A 26,343-nucleotide genomic window follows, 5' to 3' on the forward strand; every position below is an offset into this window, starting at 1 on the left:
GTTCTCCAGCATGGGTCTGGCATGGATTCACATGCTCATGAATATTCCCCGTCGTCAGGCTGGGAATCCTCGGTAAAGAAAAAACCAGTATCAGTTTCGTTTCTGATCTGTCTTTCGTAGTAATAACCAATCACTGGTCTCTGCGTCATACTGACCACAGCCAATGACTGCCCTCTACCTAAGCACCGCCTCTGGCAGCCATCTTCAGATTTGGAAGCACGTGAAGTGGCAGTATGACCAAGTGAAGAGCCGCAGAGGGGTAGGCGGGAGGGTTCGCATGTGAATCCATGCCAGACCCATGCTGGAGAACAACAGTTACAGGTAAGTAACTTGTTCCTTCTCCAGCATGGGGTCTGGCATGGATTCACATGCTCATGAATAAAGAATACATAGCAGTACACACATGCACAACCACGGGAGGTGGCAAAGGCTCAACATTAAGCATCTTACCTCCTCACCAGGCTCACCTCAGGCGAACAGGTTGCGCAGCACTCCTTGGCCGACCCTGGACTCCTCCCTGGAATCGCGGTCGACGCAGTAGAATTTCGTGAAGGTGTGCGTCGACCTCCACGTAGCAGCCCTGCATATGTCCAGCAGGGGCACACCAGATAGGAACGCCGTGGTAGCTGCGATCGCTCTGGTGGAATGGGCTCTCGGACGGCCAGGCAGCGGTCGGTTTGCCAACCGGTGACAGCACATGATACAGCCGGAGAGCCATCTGGAGATGGAAGCCTTCGAGAGAGCCTTCCCCTGATTGACAGGTCCAAAGTTCACAAAGAGTTGTGACGTCTTCCGAAAACCCTTCGTGCGGTCCACGTAGAACTTCAGCGCTCTAGCTACATCCAGCGAGTGCAAAGTCCTCTCAGCCGGCGACGAAGGCGACGGGAAGAACACAGGTAACACCAAGGGTTCGTTGAGATGGAAGTCCGACGGTACCTTGGGCATGAAGGAGGGGTGCGTCCTGAGCACTACCCTCGTGTCGTGGAAAGTCAAGTACGGGGCCTTGCAGGAAAGGGCCTGGATCTCTCCCACTCGTCGTGCGGAGGTGATGGCCACAAGAAAAGCTGTTTTCCACGATAGAAACTTCAACGGGGCCGAGTGCAGAGGCTCGAACGGAGGTCCCATGAGCTTGGTCAGCACCACGTTGAGCTCCCACGCCGGGGCCGGAGCCTTCACCGGCGGGAACGATCTGAACAGTCCCTTCATGAACTCTTTCACCAGACGATGAGACCACAAGGACGTCCGCCCCGTGGTTCTGGTGTATCGGGAGATCGCAGCAAGATGAATCTTGATGGACGCGTGTGCCAGACCAGCTTTGGCCAGCGTCAGCAGGTACGGCAGTACTTGGGGAGCCGTAATCCGTAGAGGGTTAATCTTCTGTGCGTGGCACCAGACAGAGAACCTCTTCCATTTGTGTCCGTAGCATTTAAGAGTCGAGGACGCCCTGGCCTTTGCAAGAACCTCTCTGCAATCGGCCGGTATGTCGTATCCTCCAAACTCTAGCGCTGCAGGAGCCAGGCCTGCAAGTTCAGCGACTTCGGGTCGTGGTGGAGGATGGCGCCTCCTTCCCTGGAGAGTAGATCCGCGTCCGCCGGCAGCTTGATCGGCGGGGACGCTGACAAGTCCAGCAAGTCCGGGAACCATATCTGCCTCGGCCACGCAGGTGCGACGAGGATCATCCTGCACCGTGACCTCTTGAGCTGGTTGACGAGCCGGATTAGCAGAGGCAAGGGAGGGAACGCGTAGAGGAACAGGCCCTCCCAGGGGAACGAGAAAGCATCGCCCATGCTCCTCGTCTGGGGAAACCTGCTGGCGAACCTCCGGCACTTGGTGTTCGTCGCGAACAGGTCGATCTGGGGTGTGCCCCACCGTCGGAAGAGGCGATCCACCAGATCCTGCCGTAGTTCCCACTCGTGGCATGAGCGCAGCTCCCTGCTGAGTGAGTCGGCGATGGTGTTTTTTATCCCTGCCAGATGAAACGGCACCAGAAAAGTCCTTTTGGCGACGGCCCAATGCCACAGGTCCTGCGCCTCCTTGGACAGCGCTGGGGACCTGGTTCCGCCCCGTTTCCTGATGTAAAACATGGTGGTGGTGTTGTCGGTGAAGATCCTCACCACCTTGCCCTTGAGGGACGGAAGGAAGGACCTGAGGGCCCAAAACACTGCACGGAGCTCCAGGACGTTGATATGCAGGGACTTCTCCGTCGGGAGCCAAAGGCCTCTTGCGTGCAGATTTTCGGTGTGCGCTCCCCACCCTTCCAGGGAGGCATCCGTAGTCACAGTCTCCTGGTGGGCTGGGGTCTGGAAGTCCATGCCCGCCGTCAGATGCGCGCGGGTGCCCCACCACCGTATCGCTCGTCGGAAGTTCTCGTCGAGCTTGATCCTTTCCTCGAAGCTGCCCGTCGTCTGGATCCAGCGCGCATCCAGGAATTCTTGCAACGGGCGCATCCGGAGCCTGCACATGGGAATGAGGTAGATGCAGGAAGACATCATCCCGAGGAGGGACTTGATGGACCTCACTTTGGCCGCGTCGGCCACCAACATCCGTTGCACCTTGCCCAAGATGGTCCTGGTCCTCTCCTCCGACGGGGAGGCCAGAAGGGACACTGTGTCGAGCCTCGCTCCCAGAAACAGTGCGACTTGCGCGGGCATCAGGTGGGATTTGGCGTAGTTCACGGAGAATCCCAGGTCCGTGAGGAGTTGGACGGTCCTTGCCGTGTGAACCACGGCGAGCTCCCTCATCTTGGCGCGGATGAGCCAGTCGTCCAGGTAGGGGTAGACGTGGATCCCCTCGCGGCGCAGCTGTGCCGCCACCGGTGCGAGGCACTTGGTGAATACCCTGGGTGCCGACCGTAGTCCGAAGGGGAGGGCTCTGAACTGGTAATGACGCCCTTGGACCACGAACCTGAGGAATTTTCGGTGCCCCTTTAGGATGGGAATGTGGAAGTAGGCATCCTCCAAATCCAACGACGATAGGAAATCCCCTTCCTCCAGCTGGCCCAGGACGTGCTGGAGGGTGACCATCCGGAACTTCTGCGCCTTGATGAACTTGTTCAGACGTCGGAGGTCTAGGATGGGGCGCCATCCTCCCGTCTTCTTCTTCACGAGGAAGTATCTCGAGTAAACTCCGGAGCCCCGAAGCCTCTTTGGGACGATTTCGATGGCGCCCTTCCTGAGCATCGCCTTTACCTCCAGGAGAAGTTGAGGGACGTGAAGTTCTTTCCTGGCCACGGGGGGGGACGCGCGGGCACCTTCTTTGAAACTCGAGCGCGTGGCCCCGGGCCAGGGCGTCCAGCACCCAACGGTCGGTGGAGATGGACTCCCACACGCTGACGAAGCCCGCCAGCCGGCCTCCCACCGGGGTGCTCCGGTGGGGGCCCGACCCCACAGCCGGTTCAATCCTGCTTGGACGCGGCCTTGCCGCCTTGACCTCCTGGGCGACGACGGCGGGGTCCGCTAGACTTGCTTCGTCCTCTGTAGGCCTCTTGCGACGACGAGCGGGCCGCTTGACGGTAGGAAGCGAAATCGCCGCCGGAACCTCTGGAGGCGCCCTTGCCTCCGCTGCTCCGAAAGGGCGTCCGACGTTGCTGCAGAACTCCGAGGGCCCGGGCCGTCTCAGTATCCGCCTTGATGGCCTGAAGGGAATTGTCCACTGTCTTCCCAAACAGGTTGTTCCCGTCGAAGGGCATGTCCAGGACTCTGGTCTGGACGTCCTGCCGGAAGTCCGTAGCTTTGAGCCATCCACGACGTCGAAGGCAAACGCCGTTGCCCAGCTGGCGGAACCCAGTGTCGGCGATGTCCGTCGCCACGGTGATGGCGTGGTCCGAGGCCACCTCGCCTTCCTGCAGGATCTCCAGGGCCTCCGCCCTCTTGTCGTCCGGCAGAAAATCCAGCAGGGTAGCTATCTTGTACCAGAGCTCCCTGTCGTAGCGAGCCACGATAGCCAAGGCGTTGGCCGCTTTAATCGTCGTCGCTGCCGACGAGATGACTCTACGTCCCATAGCATCCAATTTCTTTCCCTCGCCGTCCGGCGGGGACGTCGATGTGGAGGCCGCACCCCCCCCCGCTTTCTTCCTGGCTGCCGTGGAGACGACGGAATCCGGGGTAGGCTGCGCCCGGAGGCACAGGGGAGCCGTGTCCGGTACCCGGTACTTTTTCTCGTACCGGTCTCTTCTAGCTGGCGTCGTGGAAGGGTTCTTGAGGAGGGAAAGGCCCTCATCCCAAATGTCGTCCAACAGAGGCACTGCGAGGACCGTCTTCCTCTTGGCCTTGCGCCGCTGATAAAGGAAGCCGTCCTTTTTCTTCTCCTCAGGGCAGAGTTGGAAAAGCTCGGAAGCCCTGGAGATCATGGAGTGGAAAGATCCGATCTCGTCGGGCGGAGAAGCCCTGGCGGGAGGCGACGACGGAATATCCTCGTCGTATGCCTCGTCGTCCGTACCCGTCGCTGCCGTGTCAGTCCCCGTATCATCCCCTCGGGTGGACGGGGAGGAGGGCTGGACGGGGCGCGACGGTTGAAAAGGAGGTGGTGGATGGATCCTTCTTTTCTTGGTAGGGGGAACACCAGAAGGTCCCGGTTCTGGATCCCCCGACGGGAGAGGTTCCTCCGTCGGTAACGGTAGTCTCGTCCTCATCTCGGAGCATAAGGACTGTATGGCCAACAAAATGGCCGCCGAGTTGTCTTGCGGCGCTGGCAGAGGGGAATCCGACAGGCGAGCAGGGGCCCCGTCGGTATCCTCGACGATGTCGTCGTCGTCGTCACCTGCGTCGGGGTCCATTCCGACGGGCTGGCCTTCTTCCACGCCTAGGCCGTGGCTTAAGACCTCGATCAGCTCCTCTTCTGAGGTTGAGGCCGAATCTACGATGACGCCCTGCCCTCCCTTCTTCTTCCCCACGGAGGGTTTCACGGGGGTCCTATCGATGGGCACAAAAGAAGACTCCCTCCGAGGAGGCAGGGAGATTCTGGGCCCCGAGGTCGCCACCACTGGCGCAGCCTCCACAGGCTGAGCCAGGGCCGCCGCGACCGTTTCGATAGAGGGCTTGGTCGGATGGATCAAGGCCTTCACCACCTTAGGTGCGCTCACCGCCTTATCCTTGAGGATGGGGGCACTGCCACGCTCCTCCTCTGTCTTAGAGCTCGACCGGGGCCTCTCCAGGAGTTTCGCCGGGTGCTCGGCCTTCCTCTTACCCGACCCAGAGCGTTGGCTCGTGGTTGATGGTGCCGGGGAGGGTGCGCCCTGCCTGGCGCCCGTAGAGCCCGACCGTTCGGCGCTCCCGGTGCCAGCGGACTCGCAGTGCTTAGCCTTATGTTGGGCCCCCGTCGCGCCCTCAAAGGTCTTAGAAGACCGCTCGGATTTCTTCTTCTCGCCAGACGGGCTCTTACCCTCCAGCCAGTTGGCGAGACGTTGATGGCGGTCCTTCATGGTCCGTTCCGACATGTTGCCGCAAAACGCACAGTCCTTCTCCACGTGCGTCTTGTCCTCATGAAGGCAGTAAAGGCAGAAAGAGTGTTCGTCCTCCTTAAAGACGTTCTGCAGCTGGCATCCAGGGCAGACCCTGAACAGCTTTCCGGGCGTCGAGCTTCCCTTCTACTGGGCCATCTCCGAGACCGGGCCTGAGAAGCTTCTGGAGTCCTCCGAAGTGTAGCTCGACGAATCTTCACCCTTGAGGGGCGCAGACGAATCCGACACGGGTCCCCGTTGATCGGATGTAGGATCGGTGGAGCTTGAGGCTCTTTTGACCGAAAGAATCGAAGTTTTTGTGAAAAAAGCGCGAAAAATAGCACTAACGCTCGAGAGCAATAGCACGAGGATCCCAACACATGAACGTGCGGTAAAAATCTGAAGATGGCTGCCAGAGGCGGTGCTTAGGTAGAGGGCAGTCATTGGCTGTGGTCAGTATGACGCAGAGACCAGTGATTGGTTATTACTACGAAAGACAGATCAGAAACGAAACTGATACTGGTTTTTTCTTTACCGAGGATTCCCAGCCTGACGACGGGGAATATTCATGAGCATGTGAATCCATGCCAGACCCCATGCTGGAGAAACTGGGATATATCAAGAATTATGAAAGATATAATCAGAACAGAGTTGGATATATGTACAAGAATCTTCCAGATAAGCATCTTACTACTCGAGCTTTGCATTAATTTAATCTGCTCGTCTGTCTGCCAAAATAATGAATGGGAAAGAAAGGCATTATCCCAGAAGCCCCCCCAACAAGCCATGTGCTTGAGGAAGTGGTGGGAGCTGCTCATTTTTATGTGGTGTTCAGCACAAGCAATAACAGAAAAGAAAAAACGCACCAGAAGAGGCTACATTTATTGATTGACCCAATATGGAAACAAAGGGTCTGAGGTTTTTCTGGTTTAGGCAATGCAGGCCTGCTCCTTGTGGACCTTAGGAGTGGCGTGTCTGGTGGATTTGGGGTGTGGGATTGTGAAAAAGAGAAGGCAACAAATCTCTTGCTGCAAAAATACTTCAGCCGACCCTTTTCCAGCAGGGCAATGTAGAGTCCAGCTTCTCCGCCTGGTCGCTCAAGCAGGTCTCATTGATTCAAAAGAGACATTCCCATAAATTAAATCATTCAAAAACAGACAAGACTTGGAGATTTCCTTCAGGAGTCTAGGTTTTATCTCCACCCACATCATTTGTGTGCTCATGTGCGAGTAGATTTCCATCTTTGTGCAAAATTCTCTTCGGCCTTTGAGTCCCCCAGCACTTTTTGCTGGATTTTTTTGACTGAGTCGGAGTGAGTGGGAACCTTTTTCCACACACTCATTCTTTCATTCTGATCTTGGGAACCCTTTTTACCTCTTTTTGGCATTTCTTTTGTGGAGTCATGTTTTCCTCCAATTTTAAAGGCATCTACAATGCATTTATTTAAATTTTATTTTTCCATTTATTTCAGTGCACAAAGCACATGGGCGTCGAGGAGCTAGTTACAGAAATCATATAGTACCAAAAAGGTTCAACAATGCATATGGGTTACTGTGTAATAGTAGGCGGTAGAAACACGCTTTGTCAAGCCTCACCTCATGGTACGGGGGGCTCTTACAGGTGTGCAAACATCATAAGAGACAAAGTTGGTGTGTGTACACAGGCTGGCAAGCCTCTATTTAAGTACTAAAGCAGCACACAGCACTTTCTGTGCAGTGTTGCTGTGTGCAGAGTTGCTGGAGGCTCCTACAGCCTCCCTGTGATTGTTTTTACTTTCCTTGGTAAACATTTACCATAGCAGGGGGGATGACATGCGTTTTATTTTGCGAGAATAGCACATCCACCTTATGTAGAGTGCAGAGGGGATCCAATGTATCCCTTATATCGATTCTCCAGTAGCTTTTGGATTACTGGGACAGGTCTATCTGTTTAGAATGGTGGTAGTGTACCCTTTATACAGCTTTGTCATCGCAGGCTGTCTTCTCAGCTGCCCTAGGGGACACAAAGGACACCATTTGTCCAGAACTTTAAGCCGCAAACAAGATGGCCTGTCCTTTATGTCTTGCCTGTCCTTTATGTCTTCTTCGACCCTGCTAGGTGTGGTAGGGTCCTATTGCCCCTTTGTTGTTGCACGGCTTCCATTGGAAAGCCTGCAAAGACCCTTAGAGTAGGACAGGAAGTGTCGGAGGTCAACCGAAAACTCCTGTTCTTTGTCCTGCAGTGTGCGTGAGCGAATCCAGCTCTGACTAGGAGGCTGGCTGTCCCCATTGGACAGCCATCTCCAAGTTTCATTGCTGCATGGGATACGATTGGTGGACTCATCCAGGTTTCTTGAATAAATCCAGGAGGTCCTGGTGCTGAAACCAAGAGCAGACCGCTGGAACAGAAGATCCGAAGAAGCACGAAGGACGACACCAACAACTTTCAGCGACCGCCAGCACCTGCTGAGTAACCACTGCTGCCCAGACCTCAACTTCTAAGACAGGGAAGTAGCCAAAATGGCAACTTCCTCCATTGGACTGGTGGGCCCAAGTCACAAGACAAACTACATTTTGCACCATCCCTTGAAGAGTCTGCAATTAGCCAAGACCCTAGGACCTAGGCGGCATTGCTGTGCATCCTTCTCCTGAAGCGCAGTTTCACCTGAAACTTTATGGGCATCCTTCTAAGCCTAGAGGGACCGGATTCAGCTCCCAAAAGTCTGATTACGCGAGCTGAGGACGAGAAGCCAAGAAGAGTGCCCCGCCGCAACAACCATTCTTCAACCGAGACTGAAAAAAAGGCACCAACAAGCCAGAACCGAGAAGCCCCTTTGCTGGGCGTCTAGCTGCACAAGAGCGATCGCCAGAGCCACTGAATTCCCTTTCTTCTGTCGCCAAGAGAGAGAAACCAGAGACGGGTCTGCTGTTGCCACACCGCCGGAACTGTCCTGCAGCAACATTTTCTTCACCTGAAGGTACTGTCCTACCCCTGGTACAACTTACCTTATCTTACTCGATCATGCGACCCTGGTGGCTGCAGATAACTTTATCTCAAACCCCTCTAGGTCGCCCATAGAGTGGGTTGCCCACCGATTGTACTCTAACCCTGCCTTAAGACACTGGTCCTTGGGGCAAACCTACAAGGGAACACCGATTCCTTTGCCTTTGGAAAACTAACTTTACTTACCTGCATTACTGGAAGAGACTCCTGCTGGACTCGGCAATACCAAACCTTTTACCCCGATTTCCCGCTCCACCCCTGGCCAATGGTGACCCAGTTGAACACAGACTCACTCAAGATAGGGTTTGTTTCATTAAGACAGTCTGGAAAAAAGTTATTATAAGTTATACAAGTTTGGAACAGTTAGCAAATATGGTTTTACTAAGTGATTTGTTACTACCAATGGTATTCTAAGGTTACAACAACTGTGGTTTATTATCCAAAAAATACTCCAATGGATGCTCAATCACTAGTGGAGTGTATGCAAGTGATGAGAGATTTCCACTGTTTATAACAGGGGTACAAGTGATCTTGAATTATCCTAGTGTTTTAAAGTACAGATTTGACTTGTGAATTATCTCTGCCTTATTATATAATAAAGGACAATTTTTTACATAACATCTTAGTCTATTAGTGTTTTTGCGGATTTGCTCCGAGTTCTTTGTACTGCACTACAGCCCTCCTCCCTTCTTAGAATAAGTCTAGCTGCTCGATATTCCTTCCAAACCTTTGTGTGGCTCAGGCCTAAACTAAGAAGTGTAACCCTGTTCACTTAAGTGGGTTTTTCCAAGTTCTGCCCCAGACAGCAAAATGTAAAACTCCAAAAGCTTATTTCATTTATTTAAAACAAGAGCTTTAACAGTGTTTTTCTATATATTTGCCCTACATGCAGACAGACACTGCGCTTGGTAATTTTCTATGGGGGTTAGTAAATGTATAAACTAACATTTAAAATACCAGTGCAAGCGTACAGCTCTCCATTTTAATATATTTGTATCATTGGGGCATGAACCAGGGTGCAGACTATCCTCAACTACTCGTGCCACTGTGTAGTGCCATGCGATGCCCGTCTCTTGTAGTGAGACTAGGATAACAACTCGCAAGGACTCGATGATTGGCCAACGGTGGTGCTCCAGATAACAATAGAAATCCAAAATGTGACACAAAATTGTCAATTTGTAGTTAAGAACTACCCTACTTGTTCTGTAATTAAATTTTCGGTGTGTTTTGTCTAATTAAATTAAGAAAAATGCATCACAAACAGGCCTCAAAATGTGCCATCGCCATAAGCCACTGGATAGTGGTAGCGAGTAGGAATTATGCGCTGTGTACATGTGTAGAACAGAGGGGTTTAAGTGACTTAAAGCCCAACCAGTAGCTTGCGACTTGAAATATGTACCAAATAACAGTGGAACTCTCTCTCTCGCCATTTGCATGCACTCGCACTAGCTCACCCATGGCTCATATTACAAAAACCTTGCAACTGCGCAGCACAACTAAATGAACTGTGGACCCTTAGCAAATATGTAGGACTTCAATGCTTTTTCTGCCCCGATGTACATACTGAGCAAAATTGCACTGCGCCAGTGGCTGCTCATGGGGAGGAATTTCAGAATGTGGTTGTCGGCACAGCAGCCATCTTAAAATAGCAGTGCCGCCGGAATGCGATGGGGCAGTGGCATGCATGAAATATACTAAAAACTAGGAAAGCAACCACAGGTCTGGATTCAAAGTCAACTAGTAGGTGCGCAACCAGAGGCTCTAGGACAGACATGGGCAAACTACGGCCCGCGGGCCACATACGGCCCGTTAGGCTTTTTAATCCGGCCCGCCGAACTTGTCCAAATTATAGTAAAAACCTCCTTTTTTTCCCCTTTCCCTGCAATGCCCACGTTTCCCCAATAGATGGCGCACTCAAAACACATTGACCGTTGTTGGAGTGGCGCGTATTTCTCTTTATTTCACTTTAATTTTCACTTCGTTTCACGTCACCATTAAGCCCTTCTGTAAAAATGAGCGGACCAAAGAGAAGGAAAGTGGACAGCGAATGCCGAGTGTTTAATAAGGAGTGGACCAACGGCTGTATGTCTGATATGCCAAGAAGCTGTTGCGGTTTTCAAAGAGTACAATATCAGCCGTCACTTTGCCACGAAGCATGCAAACTATGCTAGCAAGCAGTCAACACAAGAACGGGCGGCTACTGCTCAGAGGTTGGCAGCTAATTTACAGAGTCAACAGAACTTTTTTCACCGACAAACTGCAATTCAAGAGTCAAGTACCAAGGCAAGTTATTTGCTGGCATTCAAATTAGCAAAGGCTAGCAAGCCTTTCTCCGAAGGCGAGTTTTTGAAAGAGTGCATGGTAGAGACAGCAGGTCTCTTGTGTCCGGAGAGCAAAGCCAAGTTTGAAAAAATCAGTTTAGCACGCAGTGACTCGCCGCGTGGAACTGATTGACCAAGATATAGTCAGCGAGTTAAACAAAAAGGCGGAGTCCTTTAAGTTATATTCACTAGCACTGGATGAAAGTAACGACATAAAAGACACTGCTCAGCTCCTAATTTTTATCCGAGGGATTAACGACAGTTTTGAGATAACGGAGGAGCTTTTGAGCATGGAATCACTGAAAGGGAAAACGCGAGGAGAGGACTTATATGAACAGGTGTCTTCTGTCATCGAGAGAATGAAGCTACCTTGGAGTAAACTTGCCAATGTCACCACGGATGGATCGCCAAATTTAACTGGAAAAAAACATCGGGCTGCTGAAAAGAATCCAGGATAAAGTGAAAGAAGAAAACCCTGACCAGGATGTTATTTTACTTCACTGCATCATTCATCAGGAGTCTCTGTGTAAGTCTGTATTGCAGCTTAATCACGTCGTGGATCCAGTTGTAAAACTTGTTAACTTCATACGAGCAAGGGGACTTAATCATCGTCAGTTCATTACGTTCCTGGAAGAAACTAATGCGGATCACCAGGACCTACTTTACCACTCTCGCGTCCGCTGGTTAAGTTTGGGGAAAGTGTTTCAACGAGTCTGGGAGCTCAAAGACGAGATTCGCTCATTTTTTAATTTAATGGGGAAATCCGAAGAATTCCCCGAGCTGAGCGACACAAACTGGCTTTGTGACTTTGCGTTTGCTGTGGACATATTTTCACACATGAATGAGCTGAACGTGAAGCTACAGGGGAAAGATCAGTTTGCGCACGACATGTACACAAATGTGAGAGCCTTCAAATCCAAGCTGGTTTTATTCTCCAGGCAAATGTCAAACAAATCTTTCGCACATTTCCCCACACTAGCCGTGCAGAAAGAGGCCGCCCGAAATGCGAAGAAATACTGCAAATCACTGGACGATCTGCACAGAGAATTTTGCCGTCGGTTCTGTGATTTTGAAAAAATTGACAAGTCACTTCAACTGGTGTCCTGTCCCCTGTCACAAGACCCCGAATCAGCACCGCAGGAGCTGCAATTGGAACTGATCGATCTTCAGTCTGACTCCGTCTCAAAGGAGAAGTTCAAGTCTCTTAAACTGAATGACTTTTACGCTTCACTTAACGAGACCGCGTTTCCAAACCTCCGGAGGACGGCGCAGAAGATGCTGGTGTTGTTTGGCTCGACCTACGTGTGTGAGCAGACGTTTAGCGTCATGAAAATCAACAAAGCCCATCACAGATCCAAGTTAACTGACCAACACCTCAGATCTGTCACAACAAAACTAACTCCAGACTTTGATGCACTGGCAAAAAAGGGAGACCAACAACACTGTTCCCACTGAAATGGTGAGTTTCTGCTTTGTTATGAAAAAATGCATATGGAAAGTTTGGAAGTGCGTCTTTTAATTAAGAGCAATGCGCATTTACGCACAGCAGCGGTACAGTAGCTTAATTAACACGCCGCACATCGCTCTTAATTTAAATTTAAATTTTCAGCTGCAGGTAGGATATTTAATACAGCCTATGTCTGTGTGCTTGGCAACGATACACGTGTACTGTTTGCGCGTGAAGGCGAGGGCGTCCGTGGCGAGTTTGTAGAGCGCGCGGTCAGGACAATCCATCCATGATTTTGCGGAGTTTAACACAAGTAGATATTATTGCGCTTGAGTATTTCGTTGTGTAATAATATGTTTTGAATGTTGAAAGTGATTCCATTTTTCAATAAATGTTGATTTCTTTAATTTTGCACCTTCGATTGAAACTTATTAAAAACAGACGCAATCTTGATAAATCACAGTGCGTATGTTATTTTAATCTATTTACATTTCCTCCTCACAGTATCTGCGAAATAGTATGTAAATGCCATATCTTGCATATTCCTTGAGACAAATTTATTAACTGATAAGGGCTATTTTTCACATTTGAAAGACAGTTAATAAATTGGGTTGTAGTGTTCTTACTGTGCTATGAGGTTTGCACACACTACATTTAATGCTTTAGTATATCCGGCCCAAACACTCCCTCCAAATGCACCTGGCCCGGCCCCTCTGTCAAATTTTAAAACCCATTGTGGCCCGCGAGTCAAAAAGTTTGCCCACCCCTGCTCTAGGATCAACCCACCGTTAGCAGATCAGAGGGTAGTGCCCTGGCATCATGGGGTCTCTGTAGTAGAGCAGTTTAATATTAACTAAGTGTTCTGGGTGACCATTTAGAAAACAGCAAGAATCCCTGGGGTACAAGGGATCCACCCATAGTGATAGAATGGACAGGACCCAATGCATACAAGATAAATCTAGAGCACCGAACAACAAAGGAACCAAGGTGCAGTCAGTATCTGCTAGTGCTACTGGGACAGTACCAGAGGTCATGAGATATCCATCTCTTGTAGAGACAATGACATAACCGATAGAGGACAATGCTTCTCAGCTGTGGCGGCACTGGGTTAATACTCTGAGTCATGAGAAAGCGACATCCAGTAGAGACGCTGGGATAGTAACTCGAAAGGTCATAATAATGTTCGGCTTGTGACAGCAATTAGGCCTTGATACAATCCTTTACCTGGTACAGTACAAAGAGCCAGATCAGGCAAGCTCCAGATAATACCCAGCAGATAGAGCCACAGCGGTACAAGAGCGATGCTTTAGGGGACCAGTAATTATCAGTGAAGGACTGAGGAGAGCAGCCAGGGCCTATGAGATGCCCGATGTTAAAGCCCCAATGATCGTAACCTGGGAGCAGAGACCTCTGTAGTGGTCAAGTCAGTGCAGCCCAGGCCTGAATACAAACTTTACAATTTATGTGCTTCAAATAAGGGACCTTTCGATAAGGACCACAACCTTTGCTTAACATTTCCACATTCGGTCTCTCACACACTCATTGTAATGGAGTAAGGCGACTGCTATTGAGCCCACTAAGCCCAAGCTGGGATGCAATATTCTTAAAGCACAAAGGTCTGGCACACCAGGGAAGTGGCTTCCTGTCATCGACTCACCAGCCCACTGCTCAGGGTATAAAAGTCATCACAGGAGAAGATGGCACCAGGGTAGGAGGAGAAGGATTGGGTGTTTCCTGGAACCACAACACTCCCTATGGAAGCACAAAAGAAAAGGGTTAAATTAAGCAAGCAACGGAAGGTGGGGCCCATTGGCCAAAAACAATACGATGTCAATGTGATCACAGAACCACAGCCATGATTATCGGGGCTCCAACCATTTGCAGGTCATACACACACACACAGGCACTATTGTGCATGTATAAGGGCACAAGCAGCACAGCAAGGTACAGGTAGCAACAAAAGCATTACAAACAAAAGAAATCATAGTACAGGTTTAAGTGACACATACAGTAAAGGAATAGGAGCCAACAGTGCAACACACTCTCCTGGCTAAAACAAACCAGGAGATAAACCCTACTAAAAAAGGTATGAGTAACAAATCCCAACATACCCGCATCTCTTTTGGGTGACACTAATCCAGTCCCATTTTTTGATTTGCACTCTGAGACTTGGAGTTTTGATTTTCCCATTATGAATCCATGATTTCCAAGTCCCATAATACAAAGAAAAAACATAACTTTTGTGGTACTCTAAACATTTTGCTTGCTCCTGTTGGTTCGTCGGAATCTTTGACATTTATGTGGCCATAGGAACTTCTGCTGATGTCTCCCTGACAATGCTACTTTAATATACTGACCTATGGTAGCCCATACGGTTCCCAGGTGTAAGGGTACAGAAGTAAGACTGACATGGAGGGGCCATGGTGTTGGCTATACACTTATTCAATGGTGCAAAAGGAAAAGAAACCCCCAACTCTAAGAGGTGTTTCCCTGCCTGTCAAAATACTAACTGTGTCCCTTAAACACCAAGCTAACTAAAATCAAAGGCGATATCTTCTCAATCCAGAGGAGTGACTCCCTTCACCTGGACAAAAGGCAGTTCTTGTCTTGATCAGATTCCCTTTATCCAACTGCACCCGCTCCTTGGCTGTCGGACAAATGTCTTCCTTTCCCCAGCCTTCCAAATCAGTTCTTTGGGATCCCAGAACCTGGTTTGTAGCTTCAGCTTACCCTCACGAGCTATTGCGCTGAAAAGCAACAGCCTGGATAATCTTTCCAAGCGGTCATCGGTCCTCGACCCTTGGGTGCAGACCAGGTTCCCCCTCACCCAGTGCTGGGTCGCAAAAGCGTTGCCTGGGTGCTCTTTTCAAGCTGTATGGGTCCCTGACCCTTGGGTGCAGGCCTGGTTCCCCTCGCACCAAATGCTGCACTGACGAAGCGTTGCCTGAATGTTCTCTCGAAGCTGTAGACTTGGTTCACTCTCCTGCCAAGCCTTAGTACAAGTCCATGCATGTACGATTTGGATGCGAGTCCCAGACTCGCCTTTCCGGCTTTATTCTGCCTTTCTGTAGACTTGGTTCACTCTCCTGCCAAGCCTTAGTTCAAATCCATGTACGATTTGGGTGAGATTTCAGGCTTTTGCAACAACCTCCTTGAGGTTTCTGAGCCACTGTGGCTAACCCTGTACCTTGCGTTATGGCTTACACGAGGGCTGGCTTCATTGAGGCAGATGGGCTCACCCGCGGTACTCAACTTTCTCAGAGCTTCCTTTCCCCTGCAGCTGCTCCACATGTTTCTCCTGCTCTGGGATGGCATGCTGGTGTGCTTTCGTGGTCCCCCGGCTCTAGCTCGCCTGGAGTATTGAGCCGCGTGGCTGTCCCATCCTGGACCAGCCTCAGACTCCCTCTTCTGCACGGCAAACTGTCAAGTTCTTTGTTGTTTTTATCTTATTTCTGCCAATCACTGTTTGTTAACCACTAGACTGGTGAGCGTGGTTCTAATGCGTACTCTGTATTGCTCCCCACTCGTCTCAGTAATGACGACTCACTAGTACCCTTCCTCGTCTCAGTACTCTCTATTTGAGTTGCCTTAGGAAAGTAGATAGGGTGTGAGGGTAAGCGTGAAGAGGAATGAGGAGAGGAAGGAAAGGTGGGGCAACGCTGGAAAGAGGCACGAGTCCTGTGCTGGGTGGGAATACCGCGCTCACCCGATGTGGTCTTCACTAGTCCCTCAAGCCCGCCCAGGCTCCAGTGTGTCTGGAAAGGCAGGAAGTAAGGGAGTGTCCCGAAGCTTCACTTGTCCTTTGTCCCTAGGTATGCCTGACTGAAACCATTTCCAAAGGCTGGCTGGCTGTTCTAGAGGACAGCCACGCTGCTGTGTGATTGACAGCCTAGGGCTGTAAATGAATGGGAACTTGCATAAAAAGCAAGGCTTTTGGGACGAAGAGCAGAGTCGGCCCTGGAGGACAACATCCGAAGCAGAAGATGAGAGAAGACGCCAGCAGCACAATCTTGGACCGCAAAGTGCCCGGTGAAGCCCTTCAGCTGTGCTGACCCAGTTTTTTTAATCTACTGGGAAGACCCATAATGGACTTCCTCACTTAGGCTGGTAGGACCAACTAGCCTCGAGACAAACTATCTTGGCACAACCGCCTACTTGCTGTGACTTTCCAAGCCTGCAGAAGCCCAATACCCAGGGCACCTCGACCGCTTATTAGTGCATGGTCCAAAGTCTGAATCCAGACAGATTTTCGTGGATATCCAGAGGACCCTACAGAAGCAAGAAATCTGCATCCAGAGTCAAGGGCCGAGGGATCAAGGAAATCCTAACCAGAGTTTTTTGTTGTTCTTTGGTGCTGAGAAAAAGGCTCCAAAACCACAAAGAGCTGCTGGATCAACTCCATTGCTGCCAAATCCCTCTCGAGTGCTGCTGCAGGAGCCCGCCAGACGTCTTCCCTTTTGTCACCACGACCAAGGACCAGGAACAAGGACTACTGCATTGCATCGTGAAGGCAACCAGCTGGAACCACTTCATTTCAAAAAGTACAGTGGGGCATGGGCTACATTATCCTTTCGCCATTTGGGGTGTTCCCATCTTTGGGAGTGCAATTTAGCACTACACTAAGTTGACCTCAACTTACCTGCAATGGCCTTACAGCTTGTGCTTTCTAAAGGTGACTCTGCTTGAGTTGCTGTGATTTCTCCTTTGAACACTGACTATTTAAGAACATTTTTCTAAGAAGAGCATCAGAACTTGGACTTTGCCCATTGACTTTGGCTGTTCTGGCTCCCTAAAGGCCTCCTTGTGAACCTATTGGCTTTGGCAGTGCATGTTCCCTCACAGGTTTTAATGTTTAACACTTTAATGCTGGGATAATAGACTGTCTGCATCCCTTTGGGAGAATCTAGCTGTTCTTATAACCTATCACTCTGTTCTGATCTAACCCTAACCTTTCCTTCTTTGAAAAAGGTGATCCTATATAAATGCTATACTGACCTCAAATAACATCACCTCCAGGTGCTGCAACATATTAATGAATTACTCACCTGCTTTATTGTTCACTTATAGATTTGAATCCTAACTTGAGATAAATGTTACAGCTAATTACTGCTTTTTAAAGAATGCTTTAAATATCTTTATCACACACCCCACACCCCTCCCCAACCCACACTTCCCCATACCCTTTCCCCACATCTATACATTTTTTAAATGTACAAAAATACTTAAATTCTACAAAATAAATTTGGTAATTTCTCATTAGGAATTTTTGGATTCGATTATTTCTGTGGATACCACTGGTCTTAAACGTTAATGTTAAAGGTTACTTGTACTGCGCACTATCACCACCGGAATGGTGCCCTAACGCTCGGGCGGATCTGAAAAAGGGAGGCTGCGGGAGCAGTGGGAATAGGAAAGTGAGATTTGATGTTCTGTTGGCAGCTTCAGTTCTGTTTGCACCGTTCACCGAGTTAAGGTGTGATTTGTGAGTTTCTGTAGGAGAAGAGTTTGTGGAAAAATTAGTTTTTAGTAGGGTTTTTTTTCTTACCCTTTTGCTTTGGTTTCTGTGGTCGGCATTGAGAGGAACTCATGGGGGCAATAGTAAAGACAGATCCAAGTGATCACAGTTCAAGTGTGTTTATTGAACAATGTTTGCATGGTGGAAAAACACCTAAACTAAACCTAAATCTAAGATGCGAGCAAGCGTCGACCATCAAATGAAAATAAGGCTGTCTTAGTGGCGTTGTGTCAAAATAAAAAAGGGCCTATACTAAGAAACCTATTGCCACACCTTACAACTAATAAACATTTTTTAAAAAGGGTGTGGGATGGTTTTCAAGGAAAGAAAGAAGTGTTCGCAAATAATATGGCAGGATGCAGTGGCTTAAGTCTTCCATCCCCCCGTTTCAAGCACGGCTCTCGAGCTTTCCCCAGCACGAGACAACAGTTACGGTTTCAACTTCTCAGAAGCCTCGACAGCCAAGTCTCTTGCCTTCGAGAGTCAGTCGAGAGTCAGTAAAATAAACACAAAGTTCCTCTTCTCATGTTTTGTCTGGGTAACGCCTTCACCCCTGGATCTCCCTCATTCGGGTGCTGACCCGTCACAAATCTTATTCCTTAAATCATTAACAATTCCTTTTTTTTTTTAAAATGCACTTTGGGGGACAGCTTCACCCCTCAAATTGTAGCTCTCAGGGCCGTCGAGGGCCAAGTCACTTTTCCTTTGAAACTCTTGCCTTCGAGGGCCAAAAACAAAAGTTCCTTTAACCAAATACAAGTTGAAGGGTGACAATGGTTCAGCCATGGGTCCCCCCTCTTCTGGGCGCTGATTTGTTACTTTCAGCCTCCCTTCACCAGGTTCACTGCGTTTTTGGGCGATAGCTTCAGCCCTGGATATCCCTCACTCGGGTTCGGACCCTTTCTCAAATGTCAATGGCCCTCATTACGAGTCCGGCAGTAGCTGTGCCGGTAAAACCGTCAGGCTCCCGCCGGACTCGTGGGGATTTACTTGTGCCGGAATTACAGGGGCATTACAGCCCCGGTGGTCTGGTAATTCTGACGCCGGCATTCCGTTACCCCCATTCCACTCCACGGGAACGGGAGCTGCAGAAACACCAGCACCATGCAGTAATGGTGCCAGTGTTTCCGTGGCCATCTGCGGCCGGTGGGGCCACATAACTCGGAGTTAGCCGGTCTGGAAAACTGTGCCGGTACAGTTTTACCGGCAACGTTAAATCTGGACCGGCTAACTTGTAATGAGGCCCAATGTCTTTTCAAACCGTTCATAGTGGACACCCCTCAGCTGGGTTCAGATTTCAACACACTATTTCATGGGACTTTAGACTCGCCCCCTCTTCGTCAGCATCCCTCAGTCGGGTTCACGCTAGCTAACTTCACATTCACTTTACTTTCAAGTGTTGCAGGACTCATGTCCCTTGCTTTCTCTCAATGTGGGATTCACTTCCCTTGCCTTAATTTTCAGATCAAAGTATTTCGATTGTAGGGGGATTTTACTAGACCTCCTGTATGACCACTGACCTGGCGGCTTTCCTACGGCCTTCTGGTACCTCGCTCAGATTGAGATCGACCAGAGTTTCTCGAGTTAGCACCCATGTGGCGCCAGTTTCCCTCAGCAGCTGGTCTCCCCTTTTAACACTTTTCATAGTTCATTGAACTTGGTTCAAACTTGCCACTTTGCTATTCGCATTCAACACAGCGCAGTTCTGATCAGCTCCCCCCTCGACTCACCGGCTGTGATGAACAGCTTGGCTTCGGCTTCACTGAAGTCAAGGCCAGTACCACGGTCGCAGGAGTTTCCCTTGCTCCTGCTCATCAGCGTAGGCTTGCCCCTGTTACCGTCGACATCTTCTGCAAGCCACTTGTGCTATTGTTTACAGTCTTAAGTCCCCTTCCACAAAGGTTGTGCGGGCCTGGGATGAAGAGAGCAAAGTTGCTTCTCTCCTCGCCACCCTATCCATCCCTGGCACCTTTCCCCTTCTCTTGAACTGCTGTGCCTGGTTACCTGTGCCGTCACAGTCTGCCAGGCTCGTACTGTGCTATCTCGCTCCACCTTTTATCCCCTGTCGGGAAGGGAAAGGGCCGTCGGGTGTGTGTGAATCTGATCAATTGCCTGACCCTTATATTGGGACATGTCAGGTAAACTGTGTTAGTCTGTACTCTAGTGTGTCGTGCGAAAGTGTGCGTGTCGGTAAGGGGGGTGGTGGCAGTGGTTTTGAATGTCCTACGTGGTAGGATGGGGAAAAGGTGTTGAAGGAAGGGGATACCCATCTCACCCCGTCACTCCCTGAGGAACCCCCATCCAGGTGATCCTCCCTCACTAGTCCACCCCCAGGAACTGGATCCAATAGCAATGGCCGTGTCCTGGCCACCTGGATGACAGATCCCCGGGGTTAAGCGAGGGAGACACCTTCAGGTTTCTCACAGTATCCATGTGCTTTGATATGGTTTGGCATCCTAGTCAGCAGGTACGTTACAGTGTGGTAGCTATCTTATGTAGAAGTCTAGCAGTATGTGGACATGGGTCATGTAGGTGTGTTTCCCCTCCCCCCTGCCCTAGGGTTCGAGATGGTTAGGAAGGTTATGGGCCTCTCCCTTGACTTCTAGTCTAGTGGGGGGGTCCCTGCCTACTGTGGTATTTTTCTGTAAACTTGGCGGTGTGTGTGCACGAGAGGTCCGAAATATCCTTCCTACACCTACCAGTTGGCGGTGGTAAGGCAACAGACTGTAGGTCCCTCCCTGGGCTTTCTGTTTCTGCCAGAATGTATGATTCCTTCTCATTCCATTCTAATTCTGGGGTGAAGAGCCAAGTTTGTAATAGTTTTCTGAATACCAGATGATCCCTTGTATTGCGTATATTTTCTGGTAGGCAATTCAATTTTTTAAGAGCCAGGTGTGAGAAAGATGCTCCTCCGTATTTTTTTTATTGTATGGTTTTGGTTCTAGGCGAATGTGGTACCTTGATCTGAGTGGTCTTGCTGGATGGTAGATGGTCATTTTCTTCTTTAGGAACTCTGCTCCTCGGCCATTGATTGCTCTGTGCATTATGCACAATGTTTTGAACCAAATTCACTGTTTTATCGGTAGCCAGTGAAGTATTTTCAGTGCTGGGCTAATGTGTTCTCTTTGTGGTAGTTTGAGCAGGAGCCTGGCTGCTGCGTTTTGGATATGCTAAAGTTTCTTTAATAGGCGTTCTGGCATTCCTAGGTATAGGCTGCTGGCGTAGTCTACTCTGAACACAATTGCGATGATGGGGAGTTTTGTGGGTGGAGGAGAGGAACGGTAGGATCCTTTTTACTGTGTGCAGAAGGAAGCAGCTTCTTGATTATAGCATTTACTTGTGGTCCAAGCGTTAGTTTGTGGTCCATCAGGACTCCGAGATTCTTTACTGTTGATGGTGGTGCCGGTGCTGCTCCTAGTTCTGTTGGCCATGGGATATAGTGGCTGCTTTTGGATACAGCCATTATTTCTGTTTTGCCAGGGTTGAGTTTGAGGTGGTTTGTGTTCATCCAGCCGTAGAGTTCTTGTAGGCATTCTTGCAGGTTTGTGTTTTCTTCGGGTGCGTTTTGTAATTTGTAGATGTGTGTGTCATCAGCGTAGTTGTAGCATGTGAGGCCATGTCTTTTAACGATCTTGATTAGTGGAGCCAGGTATAGGTTTAAGAGTAGCAGAGATAGGGAGGATCCTTGTGGTACTCCACATGTAGATTCCCTTGGGATGGATTTGGAGGGTTTGATCCAGGTGGTTTCTGTTCTATCCGTTAGGAAAGATTTAATCCAGCATCCATGTCAGTGATTCCTATTGCTTCCAATCTCCTGGTGAGGGTGTGAAATGCTGCAGAGAGATCCAGAGGGTTTAGAGCTGCGCTCGTGTCAGACTCTGCATTAACCTTTAGGTCATCCCAGATTGAGAGCAGTACTGTTTGTTCCTCTCATCGGTTTGAAGCCTACTTGGGACTGGTCCAGCAGAAGGCGTTCTATGTAATCTTGTATAGAGAACAATACGTAGGTTTCTAGCAGTTTCGTTGGATAGGGGAGGTTTGAGATGGGTCTATGGTTGTTCCACGCTGCCTGCTGGGTCTGTGAGGAGAGGCTTCATTTATGCTGATTTGAATGATCGCGGTACTTTCCCGGTTAATAGCGATTGGTTGAAAAGGTTTCTATAGTGTTCCATCGGGTGCTCCTTGGGTGAGGATTGATTTGTTTGCGTTTGGGAGGCAGGAATCCATGGGGGAGCCAGCTTTGTCTCCATTTCTTACCAGCTTGATGAAGGTCTTCACTGATATTTGGGGAACTTTTTGTAGTTTGTTCCGACGATCCTCAGCTGGCAAGGTCGTTGCGTGTTGCGGTAGATTGGTCGGCTTTGTATGATTTGGTGGATGGTGCTGATTTTGTTCTTGAAGTGATCTGAGAGGTTGTTGCATAGTTCAGTGAGGGCATGGGTGTGTGGTTGCAGCCAGGGGAACGGGTTTGGGGGGCGTTCTCCTTTAGTTTATGATATTTAATTGTTCTTATTGAGTGTTTCCAGGTTTGGAGATTCGGTGGTCGTAGAATTTCTTTTTGTACGAGCAAATTTGTCGTTGGAATTGTAATTTCTTCGCCTGGATGTATTTTTTCCTCTACTCGAGTTCAAGCGTCTTGTTGAGTCTTTTCATGTCGCTGAGAAGAGGGTTAATCCATTTTGCTGTTGCTCTTTTGCGTGATGGCTTGAAAGGTTTTTCCTTGGAGAGGTCGTTGATTGTTTCGGCAATCCACTTGTGCAGTAGTTCTGTTTTTTTGTCAAGATCAACTTGTCCAGGGACATTGTCGATGGTTTGTCGATTTCCAGTTGTTCTATTAGGTTGCTAGCTTTGATGGTCCTCCAGTTTCTTTTCATGATGGTTGTCAGTTTGTCCGGTTGTTTGGCATCTGTCCTGGGTAACCCAATTACAAAAGGGATGAGGAGGTGGTCGCTCCAGAGGATATGTATTGGTGGTGCCGTGGTAATGAGGTTCTAGTTAGCGAAGATTAACTCGAACGTATGACCCGCCCTGCAAGTTGCTTCTATGACTAGCTGATGTATTTTCATTGTCTTCACTTGTTTTGCTAGTGATTTTTGTGAGTTCATGGTTTCTTCTTCAACCAGATGTTGAAGTCTTCCAGGATTATCAGGTGTTCCTGCTCAATGGCTAGGTTGGTAATGGCTTCTGTGAAGGTGTCCACGAAGGTCGCATCAAAGGTCAGTGGTCTGTAAACTAGAACAAATTTGAGGTTTGTTTTGGGGTTTGCGGTTAGGTGAACAATTGGGAATTCACTGTTTGATGCTTAGTGGTTAATCTGTTTTAATTTTCAGGTGTTCCTTGTAAACTACTGACAGTTCTGCTCCCCTTCTGTTTTTTTTTCTGTTTGCCTGGGAGCACTTGAAGATCTCAGGGAGACAGTTGTGGAGTGTGATTTTGTAGTTTTCGTAAAGCCAAGTTTCGGATATTAATAGGATGTCAAAACACCCGTCGCAAAGGAGGTCAGAAATCTCTGTGACATGTTTGGACATTGATCTTGCGTTGATTAGGTTACAATGGATCTTTTCGATGGTGTTATGTTTATTTTTTGTCTATTTTGTCTTGCTGTAGTTATGTTGCTTCTGTTTTGCTTACACAAATTGATGGAACTCTGTGGGCTCCGATTTGTCGTTTAATCGTTCAGTTAGATCGATAGCTGTGTTTGTGAAATCTTCTACTAGTTGTTGACGCTGCCCTTGTATTTTTGTGCTATAGGGAGTGAGGGCGTTGATTTTCTTCCTCTCTTCTCGGACTTACCTGCGAGGTTTCAATAGGTTTTCTGCCGTTGGCATTGGGGTGTTGCAGTGTGGAGGCAGTTGAGAGGTACAGTGTTAGATATAGGGATTTTTCTCTTCTCATCTAGTTTGTTCTGTTGGTTGTGGTGTTTGCAGGGGTGCGTTCGTATTCGTGGCAGTTTCTACTGGAAGAGGGAGCAGCTGCATTGCGATTGTTCCTCATTTCTTTGGCAGCGTCCTGTTGTGTGTCAGGGCATCTTGTGGCCGCAGGGCTTGGATTTTCTTTTTGGTTTGGATTACAGGAGCTGGGGCTATAGCCCACCTGTAGGATCTCTTGTGGTTTGGATGGGGTTGAGTCTTGTCCTTTGCCTTGTGATTGCGCAGTGCTCTATGTGGCCTCACTTCTTTTGTACATAGTTATAATCCTGGGGTAGTTGTGATATAGTGGGCTGCTGTTTAGATTGGCTGGTGTGTCTGCGTTTCAGTGATTTCTGAGATATTTGGGGGATTCTAGGCTTGGGCTATTCTAGGGTGCAGGTTGTTTGTTGGGGGTTTCCACAAGCGGCTGCCTAAATAGAGGATTTGGGTTTCGTATCCCTCTTTCCTGTGGGTGGAGGGTCTAAGTGCAGTGTTGTTGGGGTGGTTGTGGGAGGTGAACGACCCGACCTTGGTTCTTAGTTGGTTAGTGATCAAGCTATGGTTAGTTGCTTTTAGAGGGTGACCGGATGTTCTGGACGGTTGGTGAAGGCCTGGGTTTCTCAAAATGGCAGATATAAAAACACAGCTGAATTTGAGATTCATAGACAGTAGGGGAAAAGGCCTAGGCTTCAAAATATGAAAGGCATTCATGTGCCCTTGGATTCCCACTGGTCTTCATGGAAGAGGTCACGGGTGTGTGATGGTGCAATGATTGCAAGTTTTGGTTGTTTAGGGGGAGTTGAGCATGACCATGGCTATTAGTACCTAAAGGTTGTGCCTACCTTATCCGTTGACGCTGGTTGGCGGCCATCTTGTCCCAGTCTGGCAGGTGTGGACACTGGACAATGTCGGGGCAGCTTGTGTTGGTCGCTGGTGGAGTGTCTTGGTCACCACCCAGATCAGTGGAGGTGGGACGCAAACTAGTGTTACAGTAGTCTAGATGTGAAGCAATGCTAGCTTCACAAATCTATCGGAGTGTGACGCTGTCATGGCCACTGGGCAAGGACTATTAGTGCCATCATCTAAAGGGTCCAGGTGGACCCGGTCCTGGCGCCTTTGGCGCCAGGTTCATAAGAAAGTGTACTCTGCACACTCTAATTCTAGTGCACGTGTTATTTCCTCCCCAACAGGTCCCCCACGTGCATCCAGGTCGGGCGTGGCCATAAGGAAACATTGGGCTGCACGTGTAGTATCCTCTGGGAGTGGCAAGGTGGGGCCACAAGGTGGAGCCAAGGGGGCATGGCTGGACCAGGCTATTTAAGCCTGCCCCACCTGCATGCAAGTGATTTGCGTTAGTCTGCTTCTTGCAGCCTAACACTCACCGCCGCTTGAAGCGTTCTTACCCGATTCCAGCAACATCATCTTCAGCACGCACCTTACCTGACTCCAGCAACATCATCTTCGGCGCGCGCCTTACCGCGTTCCAGCTATACCGTTGCATCCTCACCTGTTCCTGGCGTCCAGCTACGCGGAAGCTCTTCTTACTCAGCATCCTTGCGGATCATCCATCCAGGAACCGCCTGCAGGTCTTTGGATCGCTGCCTCTCGTCAGACGTCGCCAGACCATCTCTGCAGGAGAAAGGAGAAAGGACAAACAAGGTTAGAAACAACTTAAAGACTTACGCTTGGTTGCGCACGACTCAATCCTCACGCTTGACCTTAGAACCCAACTCACCTTCCATTGGGGACCTCGTAACCTCCTCTGGCACTCATTTGGACTCGCTCTCAACACTGACTCCGCTGGGCCCTTTAGAAGGAAAGACATTACAAGGGTTACAGACAATCACGGAATAAGACATTGCAAAAGGATACAGACAATTATTGTTAAGAAACACTTACCTTTGAAGTAGATCAGCCACAGCCGGTCTGGGCTGCCACACGCACGGACCAGTGAAGTAACTAGGTCCATTAAAGGCACCTCTGCAGTTGAGAAGCAGGACGGACAGCTCATCCTCATAAATAAACCAGTGAGACTACATGGGAAGGCGCATGCTCACCTCATTCTGGGAAGAAGGGTTTGAGGCTCTCTAGGCCAGTGTCAGCAACCAACGCAGTCCACACTACAGAAGCTGGGTAAGAAGCCTGATCCAGAGGAGCCAAGTCCAGGGACGGCTCCAACCGTGCCCCAACGTCCCCGCAGAGACCAGGTGAGCGTAACAGACGCATGGTTAAACTTCACCAGGACAGAATGTGAATGCCTAAATCGGAGGCATAGCAGAAATGCAAATACCCAGATTTGAGGTATCGGAGTATGGGACGGAGCAGTGAATAACACCGCTGAGTGTTTTGTTACACAGCAGTGAAGGGGTATTCTTTACTAGCTGGCTGATTTTGGTATGCTCATGTTGTGTAGGTAATGAGAGGTAGGGCTTTTTGGAATACAGTGATTTCTGTACTCCCCACCCAGACAACCCCTTGTCATTCGCTGCTGGTTGACGGATGGCTACTGGCTTCTCAGGCAAACACAGTCTGGAGCTGCTTCTTTGGGAGCTGCCCTTTGCCTTGGGGCTCTTCACGGGCAGTGGGCTGCCCTAGGGAGTGTGGTTAAGAGCCTGCCTCCTGGAGGGAGGGAGACAACCAATCATGGACAAGGGGCAGGAGCGAGGTCACAGGTGCAGCAGACTATTCCAACCAATTGCAAGGGGGGAGGATGGGGACAGGAAGAAAGCCAG

General features: G+C 49.5%; 1 protein-coding gene across 1 annotated transcript in view; it reads right to left on the reverse strand.

Annotated features, from left to right (window-relative positions):
- The window catches only part of PLBD2 (phospholipase B domain containing 2), a 212,580-nt gene that overhangs the window by 98,640 nt on the left and 87,597 nt on the right, over window positions 1-26,343 (reverse strand). Inside the window, exon 6 of the mRNA XM_069619232.1 lies at window positions 13,845-13,939. Within this exon, the coding sequence (XP_069475333.1) occupies window positions 13,845-13,939 (95 nt within the window). The remainder of the gene's footprint in view (window positions 1-13,844; window positions 13,940-26,343) is intronic.

Source organism: Ambystoma mexicanum, chromosome 10 (genome assembly GCF_040938575.1).
Source record: "Ambystoma mexicanum isolate Mex_15411 chromosome 10, UKY_AmexF1_1, whole genome shotgun sequence".
Classification (NCBI taxonomy): domain Eukaryota; kingdom Metazoa; phylum Chordata; class Amphibia; order Caudata; family Ambystomatidae; genus Ambystoma; species Ambystoma mexicanum.